This window comes from Sceloporus occidentalis, unplaced genomic scaffold, assembly GCF_023333645.1.
Source record: "Sceloporus occidentalis isolate IW3139 unplaced genomic scaffold, rSceOcc1.0.p SCAF_148, whole genome shotgun sequence".
NCBI classification, from domain to species: domain Eukaryota; kingdom Metazoa; phylum Chordata; class Lepidosauria; order Squamata; family Phrynosomatidae; genus Sceloporus; species Sceloporus occidentalis.
The window spans coordinates 1,286,640-1,310,000 of NW_028317128.1; the positions used below are offsets into that span (position 1 = coordinate 1,286,640).

The window sequence follows — 23,361 nt, forward strand, 5'->3', positions numbered from 1 at the left end:
GACCTGCGCGGCATAAATCTCCGGCAGCACGTTCCTAAAGTGTAAGCTCTTCTGACCGATTCATTTTTAATGAATAATTTATTAGGGACAGAAATCGCCCGTCCGTCTGTCATGGAGACAGCAGCAGCCGCCGTGGAGTATCCGATATCTCGCTGCCCCCCCGGCACATCCTCTCTCTATACATCTGTACAGATCCTCGGGAAGGAAGCTGATAACGCGAAGGAGCGCGTTCCGCAAAACAGCGACTTTTCCTAATAAAGATTGCATCGGGGACCGGAGTGCAGACAGAACGAAGCTCTACATTAAACAGCGAGGAGCAGCCGCACAAATCGAAACCCTGCGCTTCCCGCGGACGCCCTCCCTGCGCCCGACGCGCTTCGCCCTCCGCAGCATGCGTCCAGTCTCCGCTTGGATTTCGATTTATCATGCAAATAATTTTTCCGTTGGTTTTGTAAGTGCGATAAACAGTTTGTATTCAGAAAACACTCAAAAAAAAAAAAAAAAAAAGGAAAAGGTTGCCGCGGCCCCCCGGAGCGGCCCGGCCGGACAGTCCTGCGTGTTCAGAAATGGTTCTCGGGAGCGAAGGCCGGGCCTCGTTTTCCGGGGTATCGTCTCTCGCGGACCTTTCGTGACGTGTTGGACGCTGGAGATCAGACGTGTGCCGAGAGCACAAAGTCCCTGATTGGCAGAAAACGCGACGGGTGCCGGACCCTAAAACTGGTACCACTTCTTGTCCTTGTATTTCAGCATCAGCTGCGGGAGAGGAGAGATAATGAGATAAGGAATTCTAATACCCCATCACTGCCTCCCATCCCCCACTCCTGCCCCCCCCGACCATTCTCTTTATTTCCGTGTGAGGGTGGGGTGAGCGGCTGACCTCGTGCGCGTGTTTAGAGAAAGCCTCGGCGCTGGACATCATCCCCGCCGTCCTCTCCTCCAGCTCTCCCAGCCGCTGACCTCTCTCATCCAGAGCGACGCGGGCTCGGTACAGATCCGCGGTCACCCCGGTCGCTGCTCCTTTCACCCCCTCGAGTCCTCCCTGTCCTGGGATATGCTGCGCGAGGCTCCTCGACGCTTTGCCGGCGGCGGCTTCACCAACTGATAACAGAACAAAGATTCATTCTGAGGGTAACGGTGAGATGTGTCTGTACCGTGCGCGGACTCCCAGAACAGCCACACATTTCCACGCTGATCCCCACACCCTAACTAAAAGGATTAATCCCCACAGACCAAAGAGACTGCCGAGCTCTCATCCCACAGACTGAAGAGACTGCTGAGCTCTCAGCCCACAGACTAGTTCCCAGGTCTGTCAGGTGCTCATTCAGCTCATTGATTGGCAGGTATGTATGACACCACACTCTCGGGCTGTGATGTCATCATCTCCACTCTTTCCCTGGATCATTAATAAGTTGGAGGAACTTACAGAGTTCTTCTCTGTCGAAGTTTTGTCCGCTTCCCCCGAACAGCCCTTTCAGGAAGCCTCTATTCTGTGCTTCCGGAGTTTCCACCGGACAGAAGAGATCTCCCAGCACATCCTGCGAGAGAAGAGATCCCTTCAGTGTCTGAGATCCGCTGATCTACGGCGCGCTCTTAACAAGCGAAGATAACGTCAGCTAAACAACTGAATTAGAGTGCAAGCTTTTGTGACGGTCTCCAGGCATTTTACACATTGGAACCTCTATACGTATTAACGCGTACTTTACTGACATCAATCATAAAATACAAGTTTTAAACGCAGTGATTTTTCCAAAAATCTATTTTTTTATAAATCTGCAGCAGATCCCGAAGCCTCCCATGCGCAGCACAAAACACATCATCAATCCTCGGCGTCCACGACATGTATTTTCCGGTCCGCGCAGCCGTGTAAAATGGCATCGATTACATCTTTTCATGTGAAGACCACCACTGCGAGACCGCTGGGCGGACGGACATCCCTCACACGCATCACCAGCTCCGATCCCTATATCAAAGAATATCATACTCTGTGCTGTACAAGTAACCAAGGATCTCCGAACGCACAGAGAAGCGTCCGTATCACACCCAGAACGTACGGCGAGCCCAGAGAGAGAGAGAGAGAGAGACGGCCAAATATATCAGAGACCGGCGAATACAACGTCTCATTTATAATATTCCCGGCTCTCACCTGCAGACTGTCGCACAGCTCCTGGCTGTACGTTATCCGCTGGATCTCGGTGGGCGACGTCAGGTAGAGCGCTTGCCCGCCGTTGGTGAAGCAGAACGTCCGCGCTATTCTCATATCCGTCAGAGGCAGGTAGTTTACATCCAGCAGAGGCCGCAAGCTCGGGAGGCTGAAACATCCAATCATATATTATATACCATATATTATATATATCATATATTATATATATATCATATACCCTATATTATACATACTATATATATATATATATATCATATATTATATATATATCATATACCCTATATTATACATATCATATATTATATATATTATATACCATAAATTATATAATACATATTATATATTATATACCATATTTTATACTGTATATATTACTTACCATATATTATATTATATACCATATAGTCTATCATTTATATATTATATACCATATTTTATACTGTATATATTACTTACCATATATTATATTATATACCATATAGTCTATCATTTATATATTATATACCCTATTTTATACTGTATATATTACTTACCATATATTATATTATATACCATATAGTGGATCCCGGTCACGCGGATGGCACATGTGCCGGTTTGGTGCCAGCTGGTGACGTACCTTATGGTCATGATATGTCCGTTGGCGCAGAAGCACGCCAGTAAGACGTTGCTGCACATTGTGACCACGTCCGCCCGCAGCAGGAACGACGTCTCCGTGATGTTGTGGACGTAGAGACACGTCTGGGACGGCAGCGAGAACACCTTGGCCTGTTTCTCCGAGCAGATGACGGCAAACTGGTGATCTCCCATCTCCTGCGACGACGAAGGCGAGAACGCCACCAGTTTCCTCTTCCGCGTTTTGTCGTTATCCTCCGAGCTGTTGGGGTCCCTCCAGACCTCGTACGGGGGGCGCATGAAAGTCCCTGTGCAGTCCAGGCAGGAAAAGGTGAGGATCGCCCCCTTCAGGATTAACATCGTTCCTGCAAAGTGAACATCGGAGCGTGAGCACCGCGCATGTGCGGCATTGTCCATGCTATATATCTCAGTATATATTCCATACGTTCATGTATTGATGGTGCCGGGGGGGGGGCATTAGGTGGGCTCCGCTCCTCGGCATCAGACATTGGCGCCTATGGGACATCCTGGTGCATGCTGGGAAGAGCAGCTGGCGCAATGTCATGTGATGCCCAAAATGTGGGGGGGCAGGGAACGTATGCTCCAGAAAACCGTCCCTTTTATGTATTTTTTATTATTAACGTATTGCTAAGATGCCGATTTCTTTTAATAACGATACATGGAAGGTTCTGGAAAATGAAGGGGCCGGGAATTCGGGTTTTTTTGTACGTTTGGTGGGATTTCAGGACGCGGCGCTCGCTGCTCACCGCTAGGAGACGCCATGACCGGCTCGGTCAGCCTCTGCTCGTCGGTCGGCGGCATGTTAAGCGTTACCAGCAGGACCATCCCCAGGCTGGTGCCGACCCAGAGACACGGCGCCGGCGTCTGCTCATTCCTCCGGGCGAACGACTCCATGAAGTACAGGGCGGTGATGGCCTCCTTGGACTCCTTGTCAATGCTGGACACGCTGGAGCTGCGCGAGCGGCTGAACGAGCTTTCCCTGCTTTCTGGAAACACACAGAGGGGGGGATGGGTAATAATCATCAGCTGCGGTCACCCCTCTACACCCCCACACTGCCTCTGATGTCATCGTGGTGATGTCACTGTGCGGCCTCCTTTTAGATCGGCCGTGACATCATACACGTTACATGGAGAGTCTTTAACCATTTAATGTTACGGAAGGTCTACAAATACTCACCGCGTGGAGCCCCTATTCTGTCCGGTTTCTTAACCTTATCGATAAATTGTTAATGAGAAATGATCGGGGTTACGCCGCAGCCCCGCCGCCGCCGTTCTAGCAGCCCACACATTCTGCGTATTATTACAGTGGGGAGGGAATATTCCACGGGAGGGGAAGCTTTATATTTCTATCTGATCCATTTACAGGGAACTCCCAACATTTTTTATCACTTTTATCAGTTCCATAAATATTCTGCTGTTTTCTTTTTTACCCCACTTGTAGTTTTTGCCCCATAATATAAAGTTTTCAGGCAGCTGCATATCAGCCGTTTGTATCTCGCTCTGTTATCTGACCCCCGATCTACTAAACCCCCCCGACTCCTTATCATACTGCCTGTGGGGAACAATAGAATGACTCAGTCTTAATCACCCAGCCGGACTCTCTGACTAATGAAAATCTATGGAGGAACGGACTTCATTAGCATCGCCATAAAGCATCAGCTCAGTGCGGTGTTTGAGCCGGGAAAGTCACCCAAAATATCACATGACTGACAGCAACGGCGGCTCCAGGGGTTATATTACTGTATACAGCGCTAGGGGTTATATTACTGTGTACTGCGCTGGGGGGTTATATTACTGTATACAGCGCTGGGGGTTATATTACTGTATACAGCGCTGGGGGTTATATTACTGTGTACTGCGCTGGGGGGTTATATTACTGTGTACAGCGCTGGGGGTTATATTACTGTATACAGCGCTGGGGGTTATATTACTGTGTACTGCGCTGGGGGGTTATATTACTGTATACAGCGCTGGGGGTTATATTACTGTATACAGCGCTGGGGGGTTATATTACTGTATACAGCGCTGGGGGGGTTATATTACTGTATACAGGGCTGGGGGGTTATATTACTGTATACAGCGCGGGGGGGTTATATTACTGTATACAGCGCTGGGGGGTTATATTACTGTATACAGCGCTGGGGGGTTATATTACTGTATACAGGGCTGGGGGGTTATATTACTGTATACAGCGCTGGGGGTTATATTACTGTATACAGCGCTGGGGGTTATATTACTGTATACAGCGCGGGGGGTTATATTACTGTATACAGCGCTGGGGGGTTATATTACTGTATACAGCGCTGGGGGTTATATTACTGTATACAGCGCGGGGGTTATATTACTGTATACAGCGCTGGGGGGTATATTACTGTATACAGTGCTGGGGGGTTATATTACTGTATACAGCGCTGGGGGTATATTACTGTATACAGCGCTGGGGGTTATATTACTGTATACAGCGCTGGGGGTATATTACTGTATACAGCGCTGGGGGTTATATTACTGTATACAGCGCTGGGGGGTTATATTACTGTATACAGGGCTTGGGGTTATATTACTGTATACAGCGCTGGGGGTTATATTACTGTATACAGCACTGGGGGGTTATATTACTGTATACAGCGCTGGGGGTATTACTGGACACATTGATGTCATTAAGGGGTTAATCCATACTCTGTGGGTATTAATACAGATTGCGTCACATCGATTGCAGCAAATTGAAATTTAATCCAGGATTTCATGATCTCCTCGCGTGAAGGAAGGCAGGCCTGAGCTTTTTTTTTTTTGCCGGGACCACCTGCGGTGTAAAATCTGCGCTGCCGGGGGGTCTTCAGAGGGTCTCGATTCTGGATTAAATTGGATTAAACTCTAAACTCTATTTTTACACCAATTTCTACGGGACTACTAATAAAACACAAGACGCACGGCTACGAGTACAGACAGACTGCCGCGGCGGCTCTTACCTTTCTCGGCCCACGGGTTGGAATAGTGGCCCTCGTCGTTAGAGAAAGTACTGACTCCGTGTAATTGCTGAAGCATTGCCCGTCTGGAAATGTGGCTAATTGCTACAGGAGCCACGGGGGGCGAAGGGACAACGGAAGCAACAATTACTTGGACAGCGATAAAAAAAACATTTCTCACATCCCGACAGTCAGCGAGACCCCCGGGCCCCCCGAACCGGACCGAGAACGCTGCCAGGGGCCCCTATGCATGCACGCGAAAAATGGACAGAGCCGAATTACCCCAAAGAGAAAACGCAGCCTTCGGGCGGAGGGGATACTTTGTATTGGACCTCGGAGGTCTCTTCTTCAGAGGAAGTCCCAAAATGTTTTCTTTGTTGGCTCCATAAAAAACATTGATCATACGAGATTCCAGCGGGCGCACATCGTGTAGCGGCCGGGGACCGGCTATGCCTATGGGCTCTGAGGATGCCGCGTGGGGCCGACGGGGATCATACATCGAGACGTCTCAGAACTAAGGCTCCCAAAAGGAGATGCTCTCCCGCCGTCATTCAGGCAGTCACGTTTGGTGTCTCACAATCATGCGGACAGTGCGTGACTGGGAGAGAGAGACAGACGGGACTCGGGGAGAGAGAGACAGACGGGACTCGGGGAGAGAGAGACAGACGGGACTGGGGGGGGAGAGAGACAGACGGGACTGGGGGGGGAGAGAGACAGACGGGACTCGGGGAGAGAGAGACAGACGGGACTGGGGGGGGAGAGAGACAGACGGGACTCGGGGAGAGAGAGACAGACGGGACTCGGGGAGAGAGAGACAGACGGGACTCGGGGAGAGAGAGACAGACGGGACTCGGGGAGAGAGAGACAGACGGGACTGGGGGGGAGAGAGACAGACGGGACTCGGGGGGGAGAGAGACAGACGGGACTCGGGGAGAGAGAGACAGACGGGACTGGGGGGGGAGAGAGACAGACGGGACTCGGGGAGAGAGAGACAGACGGGACTGGGGGTGGAGAGAGACAGACGGGACTCGGGGAGAGAGAGACAGACGGGACTGGGGGGGGAGAGAGACAGACGGGACTCGGGGAGAGAGAGACAGACGGGACTGGGGGGGGAGAGAGACAGACGGGACTCGGGGAGAGAGAGACAGACGGGACTGGGGGGGGGAGAGACGGGACTGGGGGGGGAGACAGACGTGAACGTTGTCACAAGGGGGGGCAATGCTTCAGCAAATGGGGAGACATAAGGGGGCTTTGGTGAGATGTCTGTAGCCGGGGGGTCGGATGATGTCATAGAAGGAGATTTACGGTGACCGGAATTCCCTTTTTTTCTAGATTATAAAATCCATCTGATATGCCGAACTCGGCCGGCGAGCGGGAGCCTGCTGTGGCCCCAACTCGACTGCCCCCCCGACACTGCCACGGTGGGTGCCGGATGGACCCCTTTCCCTCCTTACTGTAAGATACTGAGTGGTGATACACTAGGGGGGGTGCATTATGTATTTTATTTATTTTAACCCCCCTCCCCCACCCCATGCGCAGGGAACAGGTGGGCGACATGGCCCCCCCAGAACGTTAATTCTAACGTTTAACCTCCGGTCCCACAACATGAAGGATGGGGAACGGTGGGCCAGGGTGGGCGCCATACCCCAGCAAAGGGTTAGTAATAAGACCCCCTAAAATAAAACTGCCCTTCATTGGCTATTTGGGGGGGCGCACTAAACAAACAACATGAATCGGAGGGGGGGGTCAGGCGGATACACGGCGCCTACACGCAGATACACGGCGCCTACACGCGGATACACGGCGCCTACACGCGGATACACGGCGCCTACACGCGGATACACGGCGCCTACACGCGGATACACGGCGCCTACACGCGGATACACGGCGCCTACACGCGGATACACGGCGCCTACACGCAGATACACGGCGCCTACACGCGGATACACGGCGCCTACACGCGGATACACGGCGCCTACACGCGGATACACGGCGCCTACACGCGGATACACGGCGCCTACACGCGGATACACGGCGCCTACACGCGGGGTAACGTTCGTACACGAGGAGGATTAATGGAATTAACATTATAAATAAAATACAGAAGTCCCGGGCCAGCAGTATACTCTGCTATTGTCTGTAATACAGAAGTCGTGAGCCGGCAGTATACTCTGCTATTGTCTGTAATACAGAAGTCTTGGGCCGGCAGTATACTCTGCTATTGTCTGTAATACAGAAGTCTTGGGCCGGCAGTATACTCTGCTATTGTCTGTAATACAGAAGTCTTGGGCCGGCAGTATACTCTGCTATTGTCTGTAATACAGAACCTGCCCCCATTGCTGGTAACACGGTAAGGCTCACCTTCTGACGTGACCGGCAGCGAGATCTCCATGCATGCTGCAGACTGTGCTTTCCTAAACGGTGGTCTCCCCGGCCCCCTCCTGTTGGCTTTGGACCCCTCCGTGCTGGAGATGCGTTTCCCTGAGCCGCAGGTCTGGGACGTGGGGCTCGTGCAGTGTCCGTTAACATGATCTGTAACACAGAGAACACGTAAACCTGGAGACATCGTCACGCGTGCCGAAGGGCAGAGAATACTGTCAGACGGGCACATCCCCGGCACGGCCCTCGCCGGACAGGTAATGTTTAGCATATGGTATAAATATATATATATGATATATCCCTGTATATATGATTGTATATATATCCCTGTATATATATATATATCCCTGTATATATCGCTGTATATATATAGCTGTGTTTATGTCGCTGTATATATATCCCTGTATATATCGCTGTGTTTGTCGTTGTATATATATATATATATCTGTATATATCTGTATATATATATATATATCCCTGTATATATATATCCCTGTATATATATATCCCTGTGTATGTCGCTGTATATATATCCCTGTGTATACATCTATGTGTATGTCACTGTATATATATATCTCTGTATATATATCCCTGTATATATAGCTATATATATGGCTGTATACATATACACCTGTAAATACCCCACCTGCATAAATACCCCTCTATTCATCCACAAAACACCACTTTATACCCTAATCCCTCTCTATGACCTCTGAGTCTGACCTTTTGCCTGCATTGGGGCAAAATGAGATCCATTCACACCGAGGGCTTTATCTTAATCTAAGCCATAAAGCCCCCCCCCCCCGAATGATGCCAACAGGCTCGAGGTGTCAGCTTGGGGGGGATCTACGCAAACAGACCGCGGTGTGCCGAGAAAATTATATTTTCTATTGCTGGACGGCATTGCTGGGGGTCTTCATCTCATTCCTAAAAAAACAGTAACAACCTATAAATAGCTCAAACGCAGGCTTCTGATTGGCTGACGCTCCTATCAGGAGAGGAGAGGGGGGCTATTGTCGCATAAATATAAATCTTTCTCGCAGACACACGATTTTAGCTTTATCCCAAGAATTAGAACCATTTGGTTTCGGCAATCATCGCAGTATCATCGCCTCCGGCTATCAAAAGGTTAATATTTTTAAGGGGTCTCCAGTCCGGCCCATTTAAAGCCCCAGGTATGGAAGGAGCTCTATATGGAGTTCACCCTTTTCTTATTGAAGGTGCCGGCTGCTCGACGGGGGCTCGAGGGACTGTAAGAGCCTTCAGCGAGTGCGGGGGCCGGCGGGGGCCGGCGGTTACACGGCGCGGCGCCCCTCGTCTCTGACGGTTGCCGACGCCGCTGCTAATTAATAATTATCTCCCATTATCTAGAGACAAATACACTCCGCACTTATACACAAAACCCAAAGTATCCAGAATCCACGGAATGATGCGTTTTGCCCGTCGGTTCCTCGCCCCCCCGCCATGCAGGACTGCAATGCCTAGCATCCAGGACTGCCCCCCGGGGATTGTTTCCCATACGCAGTGTACACCGTGTAATGCGGGAACTATAGGGATCGTCAGGTTACCCGCTCCACCCTCCCTCCATGGGGTCTCCATGGGGTTTTCACCCAAAATGTCAATTTTCCGGCTTTTCACCCAAAGATGGTCCCCAACATTCCAAAACTTTTGTTGATTCGAATTCTAATCCTGGGCTTATCCCCAGACATAGCCCAACGTACCCCGCTTTTTTGCCCCTAAAATCCATCATTTACCCCCCCCCCACACCTCCTACGCTGGGCGCACACGATATATTTATGAATGAAGGACGTGTCCGGACCCCGTGGATTCAGGCGACTCATAAACCTTTTCATGTTACAGTCTGGAGAAAAATATCGATTTCGAGAGGGAAGCAAAACGAATGTCAGCGCGATGCGTCATTCCAAAAAAGCGCGAATGAGGAAATCAAAAAGAAATGCCTTTTTTTTTGTTCTTTGAATGTTTTTTGGGCTGGTTGCTGAGTCGATGGAGAGGATTTACTGATGACGTATGCACTGCCCAAACCCCAAAATGCTGACGTACAGCTTGAGAAAACACGCTTTAAAAAATTAATAATAAAAATAATAATAATAAAATAATAATAATAAAAAAAAATTATAACAATAGTATTAACAACACTAATAAAAAATAATAATAACAACACTATATAGCAAATATTAATAAGAATAATAAAAACAATAATAATAAAAATAATAAGAATAATAGTAATAAGAATAATAGATAATAAGAAGAATAGTAATAATAACAAAAATAATAAGAATAATAGATAATAATAACAATAGTAATAATAACAATAATAAGTAATAATAACAGTAACAATAATAATAATTTTTTTTATCATATATGTTCTCCTGCTTGATGCGTGACTGCTTGGAAATGGTTGATAAAATGCTGCCGCGGGAAATGAAGGGTTAAAGAAGCAAATAAATAAATAAACGTTGAATGCTGCCAACAGTACTGAATGAGTAGGTTCGAGAAGCCTCGGGAGGGAGACCCCCGGAGTCTTAATGGCTGGTATGAAGGTGAGGAAGCTTAAAGGCTTTCGCCTACCGTACCAAGATCAGTCTTAAGATCTGTTGGCAGACTTAACTTTCTTGATCCTTTAACTGAAACAACAGAAAAAGGAGAAAGGCAGTTATTCAGTTTTTAAAAGAGCAGAAATGACATAATGAGAACGGAAAGATCCTGCAAAGCACACGAGAGGGGCTACCGGCCCAGGCTACCAAGGTAGGGGGTCGTATGGGGGGGCAGGTAAGGTGACTCGAGGACCACCGGGGGGCGCCAATGGCTGCCGTGGATCAGTTGCCCCTCTGTGCTGCTGGATCTGGATCACAGATGGATCTGGAGTCAGCAGGCGATTTTCTTGGAAACGTATGCATTTACAGCTTTTCTTTTTAACCCCCCCCCAAAAAAAAGGTTACAGAAAGAACATTCCGGGGAAGCAGCCCCCCCCCGACCGCGTTACATTATAACATAAAAAAGTTCCTGAAAGCAGAGGGAGGTCCGGAGGAGAAGTTTGCGTTCCGTCACGCGGATAGAATTATCAGACCAGGACATTCCGTGAATTTTTTTACTTCCCTTACGAAAAATTACTGCAGTTTTTTGGACATAAAAAAACTGCAATACTGCACTTTTACTGCACTTTTACTGCATTTGTACTTCACTGTACGGCAGTCGTTACTGCAGTTATTTTTGTAAGGAGGTACAAATGCAATAAAGCTGCGGTACATTGAATTACAACTAGGTTTGCAATCTAATGACGTAAAAGTGCAGTAAAAGTGCAGTATTGCAAATTTTTCTTGTCCAAAAAACTGCAGCATTACTTCAGAAAAACTGCAGTAATTTTTCGTAAGGGTTGTTTTACTTAAAAGAAAGTTTCAAAGTTTACAGCGAAATAATCCAATCAACAGAAACAGCAGAATACAGTAATCACCCTTGCAGGGTGTGGCCAGGACTGCCCACTGATGTTGGTGGGCGGTCCTGCTGACAGGGCAGGATACACCCTCATTTAAAGGGGAAGTGGAGGTTATCGAGACCCAGAGAGATCATCGGATATAATATTTACAGAAAGCGAATAAACCATACGAAAGGTTCTAAGAACCGGGTCGGGTCGCCAGGCAGGACGGCAACGCATCGGGCAGACTTCCTGATTGGCCCAGAGACACACGCCAGGGGGGCATTCGGCGATTTATTTTATATCACTGATAGTTTAATAAAGTTAATATGTTTCTGTTGGAAGGCGTTTCATCGCATTGTGCGTGTGACACGCGTGTGACATGTACGGCTGCATTGACAGCTTCCAACCGAAGATCTCCCTGACAACACGAATGAGCAGGCGGAGTGTTTGGACACGCGACGCTCTCTCACCCCTTTATCTAGACTTCGTTGAACACGTATGATTGCGGCCGGGCAGTCTCATTCATGAGCTCTCTAAATCGAAACAATGGAGAGACACTCGAGGCTGACAGCTGCTCCAGGGGTCATCCCTTCATCATGCGCAAGGAGAGCTCAGATTAGTGAATACACCAGATATTCCCTGATGTGACTCTCCAGACACAGAGGGGGCCGATCCCATAAATACTGTCACATTTAGAGCGTTGGGATTCACCACCAGCGCTGCCATGAACAGCATGAACCGTAAATATACGGATGGCTCTTCCACTAACATCGAGAGTAGATCCTGATGGCTTCCTGTGCACACCAACACTGCAGCACACCACCTGTGTATATATATGTTACTTTGTGCTACTCTGCTAAAGCGGAAATACCGAACCAAATCAACTACTGGGGAGGAATAATCACGCAGTACATGGGACAGGAACAGGAAGTTAATATGGCTGTTCCTATGGAATTGACAACATAAGCATACCTGGGAACTTCCTACCCTGAAGTGAAAGGGCAGGACTAGCCTTGCATGGGGGTAGGGAGTGGGTGGGAAAGTGGGCGGGAAGTAGGCATGGCCGCTACCCAGAGAAAGAAGTAACTGACTCAGAGACTCCGGAACACCTCTTCGCCCGGAGACTCCGGGTCAACCCCAGAGAGCGCCCAGGCGCACTGCTGAACACACACCTAACAGAGCTACAAATAATAAACGCGTCTCTGGGCACACATCGCAGGCCCGATCAGAGCGCTCAGCGGGAGCCGCCGCCGATCCGCTACAACACGGGTCGGCAACCTTCGGCACTCCTGATGTTGTGGACTACATCTCCCATAATGCTCTTACAGTCATAATGCTGGCAAAGCATCAAGGGAAATGTAATTCACAACATCTGGAGTGCGGAAGGTTGCCTACCCCTGCGCTACACCATGCAGATACAAGACATGACCCTGCCGCAGGCACAGAAATAGAACATGAAATCACATATAAATCGGCTCGGACGCTGGGCTGCAGGACGTTCGTGGAACGGAAAAATTAAATCTACGAAGGATCCCAGAACAGAGCCGATGGAGCAGCAATACCCTGATTATAAACACAACTGTAATAAATAACACAATAAATAAACGCAATAACAACAAACACACTACAGTCACGTCACCGTCTTTCCCTGTACACAACGCAGCCCGTCAGATAGGGGGAGCAAGTGCAACAGGGGATTGGGGGGGTTAAAAAACATATATAGAAAACCTTAAGGGGGGGCATCGGCCACCAGTCATATCCCCCCTATCCCATACTCAAATTGAAAAGGGGGGTTAAAATAAACCAAAAAAAACATTGCGTGCCCACAGGACAGGAATGGAGGGGTTTAAGTCAACTAGGTTGCCATGGTTACCCAGAGGACACCATTTGTCACTTACAATGGTCACTTACCTTTTAGGAGCCTTTCCAGTTATGGCCCCCAAAGCCCTGTTGCATGGAATTCATTTTGCGAGTTACAGACGAGGACATGCGAGGTCACATAGAACTCGCCAGCCCTCGCCTCTAACTCCTAAAATATAAACTTGCAGGCAGCTCACGAACTAATAGACTTATAGAGACTTATAGACTAATAGACTTATAGACTTATAGAGCTAAACGTATATAATTAGATACTCTCACCCAGCCCCCGACCTGCATTCCTAATCAATTACAAGCATATCCGTTTCTGTAAGAGGTTTCCCGGTGATAAATACCGTAATGTGGTGACGGCAAACAACAAGTTTCATGATTGTTCTTTTAACACACTTAGGCTGTTGTGTTAACAGACCCCTTGACAGTAAAAGTGTCTAATATGCTATGACAGGGGCGTCCAACATGCGGCCCGCGAGCCCCCGAGGTGCGGCCCACGTAAGATCGGCAACCAGGGCAACCGATCTTACGCGGGCCGCACCTTGAACCCTGCTACAACAAGAACCCTGCTACTTACCTGTGGGAGGGTCTTCTGTACTGCACAGAAGAAGCGGAACCTAGCAGAGTTCACGTGACATCACATGACTCTGCTCCAGTCCTGCCGCGCCCTCTGCTAAAGTCTGTGAGTGGCATCGAGGAGCTACAGTGCAGGTAAGGGGGTGGGGAGGGTGTTTGAATGAGTGTGTGTGATTGAGGGAATGAATCTGTGAATGAATGATTATATGAATAAATGAGTGTGTGTGTGTGTGTGATAGCATGGATGTGTAAGTGCTGGAACCTAGGCATGATGGGACTGTGATTGCTGTTAGCAATCACACTCCTATCATGCCAAGTCAGCCAGGACATGCTGAAACCTGGCTAGCTGCCCCCCTTGTGTATTGATGCTGCCAATTGTGGTGTGTTACCTACTTTTATTAAAGATGTGAGTTTTTATTATTATTTTTAAAGGTGGGGGGTCATTTTCGGTTTTGGCTAAGTGAACTGTGAATGTTTTGGTCCAGAATTTTCATTTTGGCGCATCCCTAGAATAAATAGAACTATTTCATTTTTAATTATCCTGAGTCCTGAATTTGTAGTCACAAAACTTTCTAGGCCCAGAAATCAGTGAGAGGAAGAGTAAAGGTTTTGTGTCATTTTACTTTATTTTAATCTGCATATTTTATTAAAGGCCATATTTTCTCACAGTGAAAAATGAGTGCGGCCCTCGCACGGATACAATTCTGATGAAGTGGCCCACTGCAGAAAAAACTTGGACACCCCTGTGCTATGATAAGGGTCCGCGTTATCACCGGAGTGACGCCACCTACTGCCCAGTGTAATAACTAGCGAATAATACCTACATGTATGGCGGGTTCAGACCCATTCGGCCCATGAAGTCTGTCCCTCCTTGGTCTCGTCTTAGATTCAGGAGCCGTATGTCTATCCCATGCATGTTTAATACCCTCACTGTATTACCCTCTACCACTCCTGCTGGGAGAATGTTCCCCATATCTACCACTGCTTTAGATCTACTACAGCTTGAATCATGCAGACATTTTTTCCATAAGGAATACCCTCGGAACACTTATATAAACACACAATATTTCCTTCCTCTCTCTTGTACCACTGACACTAAGCTGACACTCTTAACATATGTTGACACAAACCTATGCTAACACCATACACTAACACACACACATAGGTTGATACCATAGACCAGGGGTGTCCAACCTGCGGCCCTCCAGCTGCTGCAGGACTACATCTCCCGTCCTCCTCAGCCAGCCTCTTAGCTGAAACAGCATTATGGGAGATGTAGTCCTGCAGCAGCTGGTGGGCCGCAGGTTGGATGCCCCTGCCATAGACTAACACACAAGTATGCTAACACCAAATAACTCCAAATACTATCACACACACATGCTGACATTGTGGTGTTGCTTTTGCAAATGCATTGGGGGGGATTCTGGAGAAATTTTGCATGGCGGAGATAATTCCACCCATCAGTGGCAAGAAATGCTAGATCACGGAAGAGGAGGGCAGCGCCAGCAACAGGGCTGCAGCTTCTAAGAAGAATGTATATTAAAGTACTCACAGATCCTTTACCAAGTGACCTCAGAGGCATTAAACTGTCCCTTAAACATCTCCCCCTGCTGATCTCTGGGGTGGCTTTCCGTAGGGTCAGTCTGCAGCCTCCACGCTGCATCCTTATTCTGCATCCAACTTACACGTAACTGCCTTATACGAATCCTTCATAACCACCTGTGTTCATGCACCATCTGCGTACGACCCAATAGTGCGACGTTTGCCCAAAGCGCGCAGTAGAAAGGTTGGTGAATAATATCTAATATGGTATTATTATTATAAATAGACTGTAAGCTCTTCCCCTTCTGTGAATCTTCGTGTTAAATTGTCATTATTCATTTTCACCGAAACGTAAAGTTAATGCGTACAAATCGTTACGCGCCACTCAAATGAATGAACGCAGCGTCAGGCATTATAGCGGCAGAGCCAGGGGTTATAACGGCAGCGCCAGGCTTTATAAGGGCAGCGCCAGGCTTTATAGCGGCAGGGCCAGGGGTTATAACGGTGGCACCAAGCATTATAACAGCGGCGCCAGGCATTATAGCGGCAGGGCCAGGCGTTACAATCCATGCCGGTTCTTTTGTAACGGATATAAGTAAAGCTTTTGTGTCCGATCGCACAGGAACGGGTCACGGTTATCATGGTTTTGATGGCAAAGTATGAAGCATTTTGGGGACCCGCGTTATGGGGGACTTTCTACTCCCCGGGCCCCGGAGCCGCAGGGGGGGGCGCAGAGCGCGGCGCGGACTGGTTAGAGAGAGGAGGGCATCGTACTTTCCCCTTTACCTGAGGTGGGGGACTTGCAGCGCTCCAGTTCCAGAGACACCGGGCTGTCTGTGAGCTCCGTGAGACCTACAGATAACAGAAAGAAACGTAAGAAGGAACATCGAGAACCGGAATCTGCGCACGTTCCGCGCGTTCTAAGCCTTCTCCTATTGTTATTTTTATATTATTATTTTTGATAATATTGCTATTGTTATTTTTTATATTATTATTATTATTATTATATTTTTTGATAATATTATTGCTATTGTTATTTTTTATAGCAGTATTATTATTATTTTGATATTATTATTATTATAATTTTCGATATTATTGTTATTGTTATTTTTTATAGTAGTATTATTATTGATAATAATATTATTGATATTACTATTGATTTTTGCATTTTTTTACGCCAGTACTTGGTTCTCTGGATTGATTTCGGAACCCAGTGGAATCCTTTTTGGAACCCGCTGTCTTTTTCATTCTCTTAAAGTTACCCCACATTCCGGGAAACGTGCTTTTTGGGTTGAGGCCCGCACGGCTTTCTGATTTAGGGATATGAACTGTCTGAGTATATATTATATTTATATAATAACATTATATATTATATATATATATACTGTCCCAATATCCAGGGTGTTCAGAGCTTTCCGTTAAGCTGCACAGATAGCGATGGCGTTCGCAGCATCACACATCGCGCAGGCACATTGCTCCCGTGACGGGAGGCGGCGCGGCCAACTTACTCTGATACGACGTACGGATCCGTTTCGTTAAATCGGGGTAAAAATTAGACAGGCCACGCATGCAAAAGTTGTCTGTGGAACATGCCAGAACATCAGCAGCAGCAGCAGCGGCGGCAGAACGCGGAGGAAAGAAAGAAAAACAGACTGCAGTGAAAGAACGCGATACCCCCGGCCAGCCAACGCGTCCCCCACCGCCACGGCACATCGGTACCGTGTATCCACCGGGAGAAAAGTGTGTGGATCTGCATTGGAGGGTTAAGATGCACCATTTACCCTGTATAATGTATAGATAAATCAGTGACCGGCCCCTGTATAATGTATAGATAAATCAGTGACCGGCCCCCTGTATAATGTATAGATAAATCAGTGACCGGCCCCCTGTATAATGTATAGATAAATCAGCGAGTCGGCTCCCTGTATAATGTATAGATAAATCAGCGAACCGGAACCCTGTATAATGTATAGATAAATCAGCGAACCAGAACCCTGTATAATGTATAGATAAATCAGTGACCGGCCCCTGTATAATGTATAGATAAATCAGCGAGCCGACCTCCTGTATAATGTATAGATAAATCGGTGACCGGCCCCTGTATAATGTATACATAAATCAGTGACCGGCCCCTGTATAATGTATAGTACTTGCTGGCCTTTGCGGGTGGTTCTGGGATGGTTTGCGGGGTCCCTGCGTGTCTGATGAGCCCGTGTCATGCGTGTGATAATAATCGTTGCGTTTCTTTCGCTGCTAAAATCCACAAACATTTCACCAAAGTGGGAAGTTGAGCACCAACACAGGTGGCGCAGGCACAGGGTGACCCAAACCGAGCGCACCCCTTACCAAAAAATTACTGCACTTTTACTGCATTTGTACTTCACTGTACGGCAGTCGTTACTGCAGTTATTTTTGTAAGGAGGTACAAATGCAATAAAGCTGCGGTACATTGAATTACAACTAGGTTTGCAATCTAATGACGTAAAAGTGCAGTAAAAGTGCAGTATTGCAGTTTTTTCTTGTCCAAAAAACTGCGGCATTACTTCAGAAAAAACTGCAGTAATTTTTTCGTAAGGGACGGAGGACACGGTACACACTACACACGGTACACACGGTACACACGACACACGGTACACACGACACACGGTACACACGGTACACACGACACACGGTACACACGGTACACACGACACACGGTACACACGACACACGACACACGGTACACACGACACACGGTACACACGACACACGGTACACACGGCACACGGTACACACGGCACAGGGATGTCCACATAAGCCCCTCCCAGACCCTCCAAACAGTCACCTGATAAGAGACACACGTGTGTGAGCGTGTGACTGTGTCTCGGCCCGTGGAGGACTCCAATGGACAGCCCTATTACAGAGGCAGTCAATACAGAGGCAGGCAAGCGTGTGACGCACAGACATGTAGCGAGGGCTGGAATCCCAGTTTTTCCAGGACACGTATGCATTTCCCGTGTTACTGAGGAGTACGCGTGAAGTGCTGCCCCCTGCAGTGTATTCCTGTGCGGGGTCAGCGCTGAACATGCGCCGCTCGGTAAATGTATTCGTGTCCTGGCCGCGGTCACCCAAGGAACGGCCCCTCAGAGCCTGCGGGAGCGAGTGTTTACTCTGAGTTTGTGGGGAGAGCGGAGAAGCCGTTCTCCTCTTTCTCTCCTCCCACCTAATTATCTCTCTATTCCTTCTTTCATATCTTTCTACCTCTTTCTATTTCCCTCCTTTCTTCGTTCTCTCCCCTTTTTTCTTCTCCCTCTCTTTCTTCTCTCTTTCATCTCCCCTCCTTTTCCGACCGTTCCTATTAATATTTCATTCCTTGGTCCCAAGATGCCCGGGAACTACAACTCCCAAGACTCCCTGCTTACACGTGGTATTATACAGGACAGCTGAGGATCCTAGGTGTTGTGGTTCCTGCACATTACTGTGACTGTAAACGAGGGCATGGGATATAACCCTTAGTGTATGAGGGGCTGTCCACGGCTCTGAATGAGTTAACGGGCTGGGTTTATAAACGGGTCGTCTGTTTTGATGCGTTGAGGCAGAGGCTGGTTCTGGGGCATACGATTCCGGATCCTTCCCTGCATGTCCTGGTACCGCTCAGGTCCGAAAGGTTACCCGGGGGCTCCGGGATACTGGATGGGAGGCTTAGTAGGTAGACAGTAGGGAAGTTTCTTTTAAAGGGGGATAAATGTTACAAGAGGCCAAAATCTAACTGAGGGAGTGGTGGATAAATAAACAGCCTCCCAGCAGAGGTGGTAGAGGGTAATACAGCAAGGGGATTAAACAAGCATGGGATAGACATACGGCTCCTGAATCTAAGACGAGACCAACGACTGATTAAGGTTTGAGTCGTTACAGCAGGAGAACCTGGCAGACTAGACAGGGGCCGGATGGGGCCGCTGCGTCATTTTCAGGCATTTCATTATCTATAAAAGAAGCTATTGTTGTGATTTCAGAGACTGCGGGGGTTAAAGATATGATGTTAAAGACGTCTGTGTCGCCCTAAGTGGATATTCTCTTGGGTGACCGTTACAGGGTGTCCGATGGATCATACACATGTATGCACATGAAGGGTGAGCACACGCTAACGGCGGACATGCGCGCGGGATAAAGTCACGGACCTGACGCCAGATGCTTGTTCTTGCGCGGAGACCTCGGCTGCCGCTGATACGGGTCGCTCGAGCCGTACAGATCGATCGTTCCCATGCTGAGCAAAACGCTCTTCTGGATGTAATCCACCACGGACAGGCCGTTACAGTTCCCGAACGCCACGCTACAAGACAAAAAGTCACACCGTTCCATGCGCAACCACAAGAGCTGACACTCTTCAACGTGTTCTAGAGATTGTCATACAAGAGATTGATACAAGAAGTGATGGGAGTGATAAAGGGCCATCGGAACACAGGAGTGATGGGAGTGATAAAGGACCATTGGGATGCAGGAGTGATGGGAGTGATAAAGGCCAATTGGAACACAGGAGTGATGGGAGTGATAAAGGGCCATTGGAACACAGGAGTGATGGGAGTGATAAAGGCCTCTGTACGCGTATGAAGAGATTCCTTTAAAAATCAGCCGTTTCTAGATACAATAGTCATTTACAGCATTAACCCCGTCTGCGCTGGATTTCTGATCCATTTCATGTTATTTTAATGGACAAAATGTGATTTTCTTTCACAAACGAGATTTTCAAGTGACCCCAAACTTTTGAACGGTAGGATGTGTTTCATTCCAAAGAAGAACGTCAGGTTTAATATTAGTTCTGTGTTACACTTGCGGCTTCAGAGCGAGGGAGGAGCGAGCCATGCGCAGACGGTACTTACAGCCCATAGGCAGAGCTCACGGCCAGGCTGGTTATCTGCTGAGGGGGCTCCCCGTCCACCCACACCAGCTGAATGACAAGCTCCGCTTGGTACCCTGGGGGCATCCTCACCGGGCGACTCTTCACACTAAACGGGGCGAGAGAAAACATCAGACAGAAAATGACTTATTTTACATATCCGCCAAATCAGGGAGAAATTATTGTCTGGGGTCCGAATCTCAGCGATATAACAGGACATGAATCAGTCGTTGGTCTCGTCTTAGATTCAGGAGCCGTATGCCTATCCCATGCATGTTTAATACCCTCACTGTATTACCCTCTACCACTTCTGCTGGGAGGCTGTTCCACTTATCTCCCACCCTCTCAGTAAAATAATTCCTTCCGTTCCATCTCAGTCTCTGACTCTCTAGTGTTGGATTCCGGTCTCTTGTTGTAATTTTTCTCCTCCTTTGAAATAAATTCCCTCCTGTCCTTTATTAAGCCCTTTATGTATTTAATTCCTCCCCATTATCCCCCCCTCGGGGTGAAGCCCCCTTAATGCGCCGTCACAATAACGTTCAGGCGCTCGGATCCAGTAACCGCCGCGCAGGCACAGCCAACGTCGGAAAACAAGACATCAACTCTAACCCCAAATTATACGAAATGATCTGTTTTCACAACAAATCGCGAAGCGCCGGCGCCCCGATAATTACGGCTCCGCTCCGCTCCGCAAACAAAGGCGTCGGGATAATAGAGTAATTGCAGCGAAATCCCGGCGTTCTGCGGCTGTGAGGTCGGTGGACTCGCTGGCCGGCCCTCGGCGGATAATCACTATAATCTGACTCAGAAACGCGGCGGGGAGCGGCGGGCGGGTAATTCGCCAGACGCTCTAAACACCGAATAAACAGCACTCAATGCCGGGCGAAGGACTCAACGATCTCATCTACAACAATTAACTCAATACTTTCCAACGCATGACACGCCGCCGAGCAATTTAAATGGCCCGAAAGGGGCACTTAAGGGTGTGTGGTTAGAGGCGTGGCTGGAGGTGGGGCAATTAGAAGAAGAATAATGGGGTTTATTTACCCCGTTTAATTTATAAAGCCGTTTCCTGCTGTTTCTATACACATTATCGGGGCTTTTAGGGCTGTAGAACCCTGCGATACCCTCATACCCAGCAGAACTATTCTTACATTACCAAGAACAGCCTCCCAGCAGAAGTGGTAGAGGGTAATACAGTGAGGGTATTTAAACATGCATGGGATAGACATAAGACAAGACCAACGACTGAAGGTTTGAGAAACGGGCGACTAGACGGGGGCCGGATGGGGCCGATCTGTTTCTCTGCAGTCTAGACACTGGATCTGGAGAGATATTTCGGAATAAAGCACCCTGCTGTTTTGAGGGCGACGCTGTTCGGTTACGATGGGTGCCGGCTCTCCCCCCGTCTTACGTTAAGCACGGTATGCTGTCTTTCAGGGGCCCCTCGCATGGCACGATGTTGGCGCTCCCCGAAAGATTCCTGCTCTTCAGGGTCAGAGGCTGACAGCCGGGTTCGGGGAACGGAGGGACGGCGTCGGGATCCGGAGTGATGATGTCATCGACCTCATACTGCAGGCGAACTTCTAAAGACTTACAGGAAACAAAACAAACGGAATCATCGTATTGCGACAAGCCGCCGGCCGCCACCGCGCATGGAGACCCGCCTGCTACTGCCGTGGTCCGTAACTGCCCCCCCCACCCCGGTCCCGTGGGGCCGTTTTACTTCTTCCATAACTATCTTAATGATTAGAAATGTCTCCCATTAGTTTGTGGAAGGAAGGGGGGGGTCCTGCTTTATATTAAAGTGCCGCGTTAAATCAATCAATAAATAAATAAGTCAGGAAGTGCCGTTCCTCGTATGTAGAAATCAATATGTATAATTCATCAAAATCAATGAATATCAATAAATATTCCCTACAAATCCATGTGTGTTGCTGTGCAAACGCATAATAAATATATAAATATATAGAGAAATAATATTTACCAATTCTGACGTATTATTTGTTTCTATTGTATTGATTGATTGATTATCGGACAGCGCAGGACCCCCGACTCTTCCCCTCCCCCGTCCTGTTTTGCTGCTTACCCAGGATCTCATCTCTCGATCCATTATGGCGGCTGTTGCCGGATCTCCATGTAATAAGGCGGGGAGGTTAATGAAATAAACTACTTCCCCTCAGGGCCGGACCGGTGGGGGGGGGGGGGGGCTGGTACTTTAAGGCCATGGCCGCTTAATGGCACTGTGTTTTTATGGCCATGTAGTCTGAGGCCGGGCAAAGACCCTTAAGGCTTGGTTTTAGGTATTTATAATGACTTTCAGGACCCCTACATTAAAGAGCCCCCCATTTCCGGTATGATCATTATATGGTATTACGCCCGGCATTTCTCGCCCCAGGGATCTGCAGCTAGGATACTTAGTATCACTAGTCGTGGCTACGTCTCCAGTGACAGACTTGCCGCTAATTTGATGTACATGATCTCGGCCTACGGATCTCTGCAGTTTGGAACCGGTAAGCCTGACCCCCCCGGCCATTTGGGGGAGAAATAATCTTCCAGACACTTACCGCTATCTCCGCGACGGCTTCGTGCCTGCTGAATCTATAGACTATGACATAAGCGGAGACGCCGGCCGCGCAGAACACCCGGCTCTCCGGACACCACGAGATCATCTGGACGGCGAATGGATCTTCCTCCACGATCTCCGCCGTCTGCCTCCCGTCCCCAGCCTTCGTCTTCTCAAAAGCCTTGGAGGTTTTTAGTTTGTATAACATCTGAAGGGTGCCTGGAAGGACAGAACGGGGTGCGAGGAACATGAAGTAAAGAGCGGTTACTCTACCTCCCTGGGCACTCAAGGGGGCAGATTCTCGGGGTGTTCACCCCAAATTCGGGGTCTTAGGGCGAAAGTGTCTCGGGCCACACATTCTGA

At 48.4% G+C, this 23,361-nt stretch overlaps 1 protein-coding gene across 2 annotated transcripts in view; it reads right to left on the bottom strand.

Annotated features, from left to right (window-relative positions):
- Window positions 1-711: 711 nt before the first annotated feature.
- The window catches only part of LOC149280730 (syntaxin-binding protein 5-like), an 82,288-nt gene continuing 59,638 nt past the window's right edge, over window positions 712-23,361 (bottom strand). Inside the window, exons 15-27 of one of the 2 annotated variants that reach the window (XM_089500111.1) lie at window positions 23,000-23,217; window positions 21,847-22,025; window positions 20,416-20,541; window positions 19,717-19,868; window positions 17,068-17,139; window positions 16,346-16,411; window positions 8,119-8,289; window positions 3,541-3,780; window positions 2,778-3,138; window positions 2,144-2,309; window positions 1,424-1,535; window positions 878-1,098; window positions 712-753 (exon numbers count right to left, since the gene is read on the bottom strand). In XM_089500111.1, coding sequence (XP_089356237.1) covers window positions 712-753; window positions 878-1,098; window positions 1,424-1,535; window positions 2,144-2,309; window positions 2,778-3,138; window positions 3,541-3,780; window positions 8,119-8,289; window positions 16,346-16,411; window positions 17,068-17,139; window positions 19,717-19,868; window positions 20,416-20,541; window positions 21,847-22,025; window positions 23,000-23,217 — 2,126 coding nt within the window. The remainder of the gene's footprint in view (window positions 754-877; window positions 1,099-1,423; window positions 1,536-2,143; window positions 2,310-2,777; window positions 3,139-3,540; window positions 3,781-8,118; window positions 8,290-16,345; window positions 16,412-17,067; window positions 17,140-19,716; window positions 19,869-20,415; window positions 20,542-21,846; window positions 22,026-22,999; window positions 23,218-23,361) is intronic. The other variant, XM_089500112.1, reaches the window with a different exon arrangement.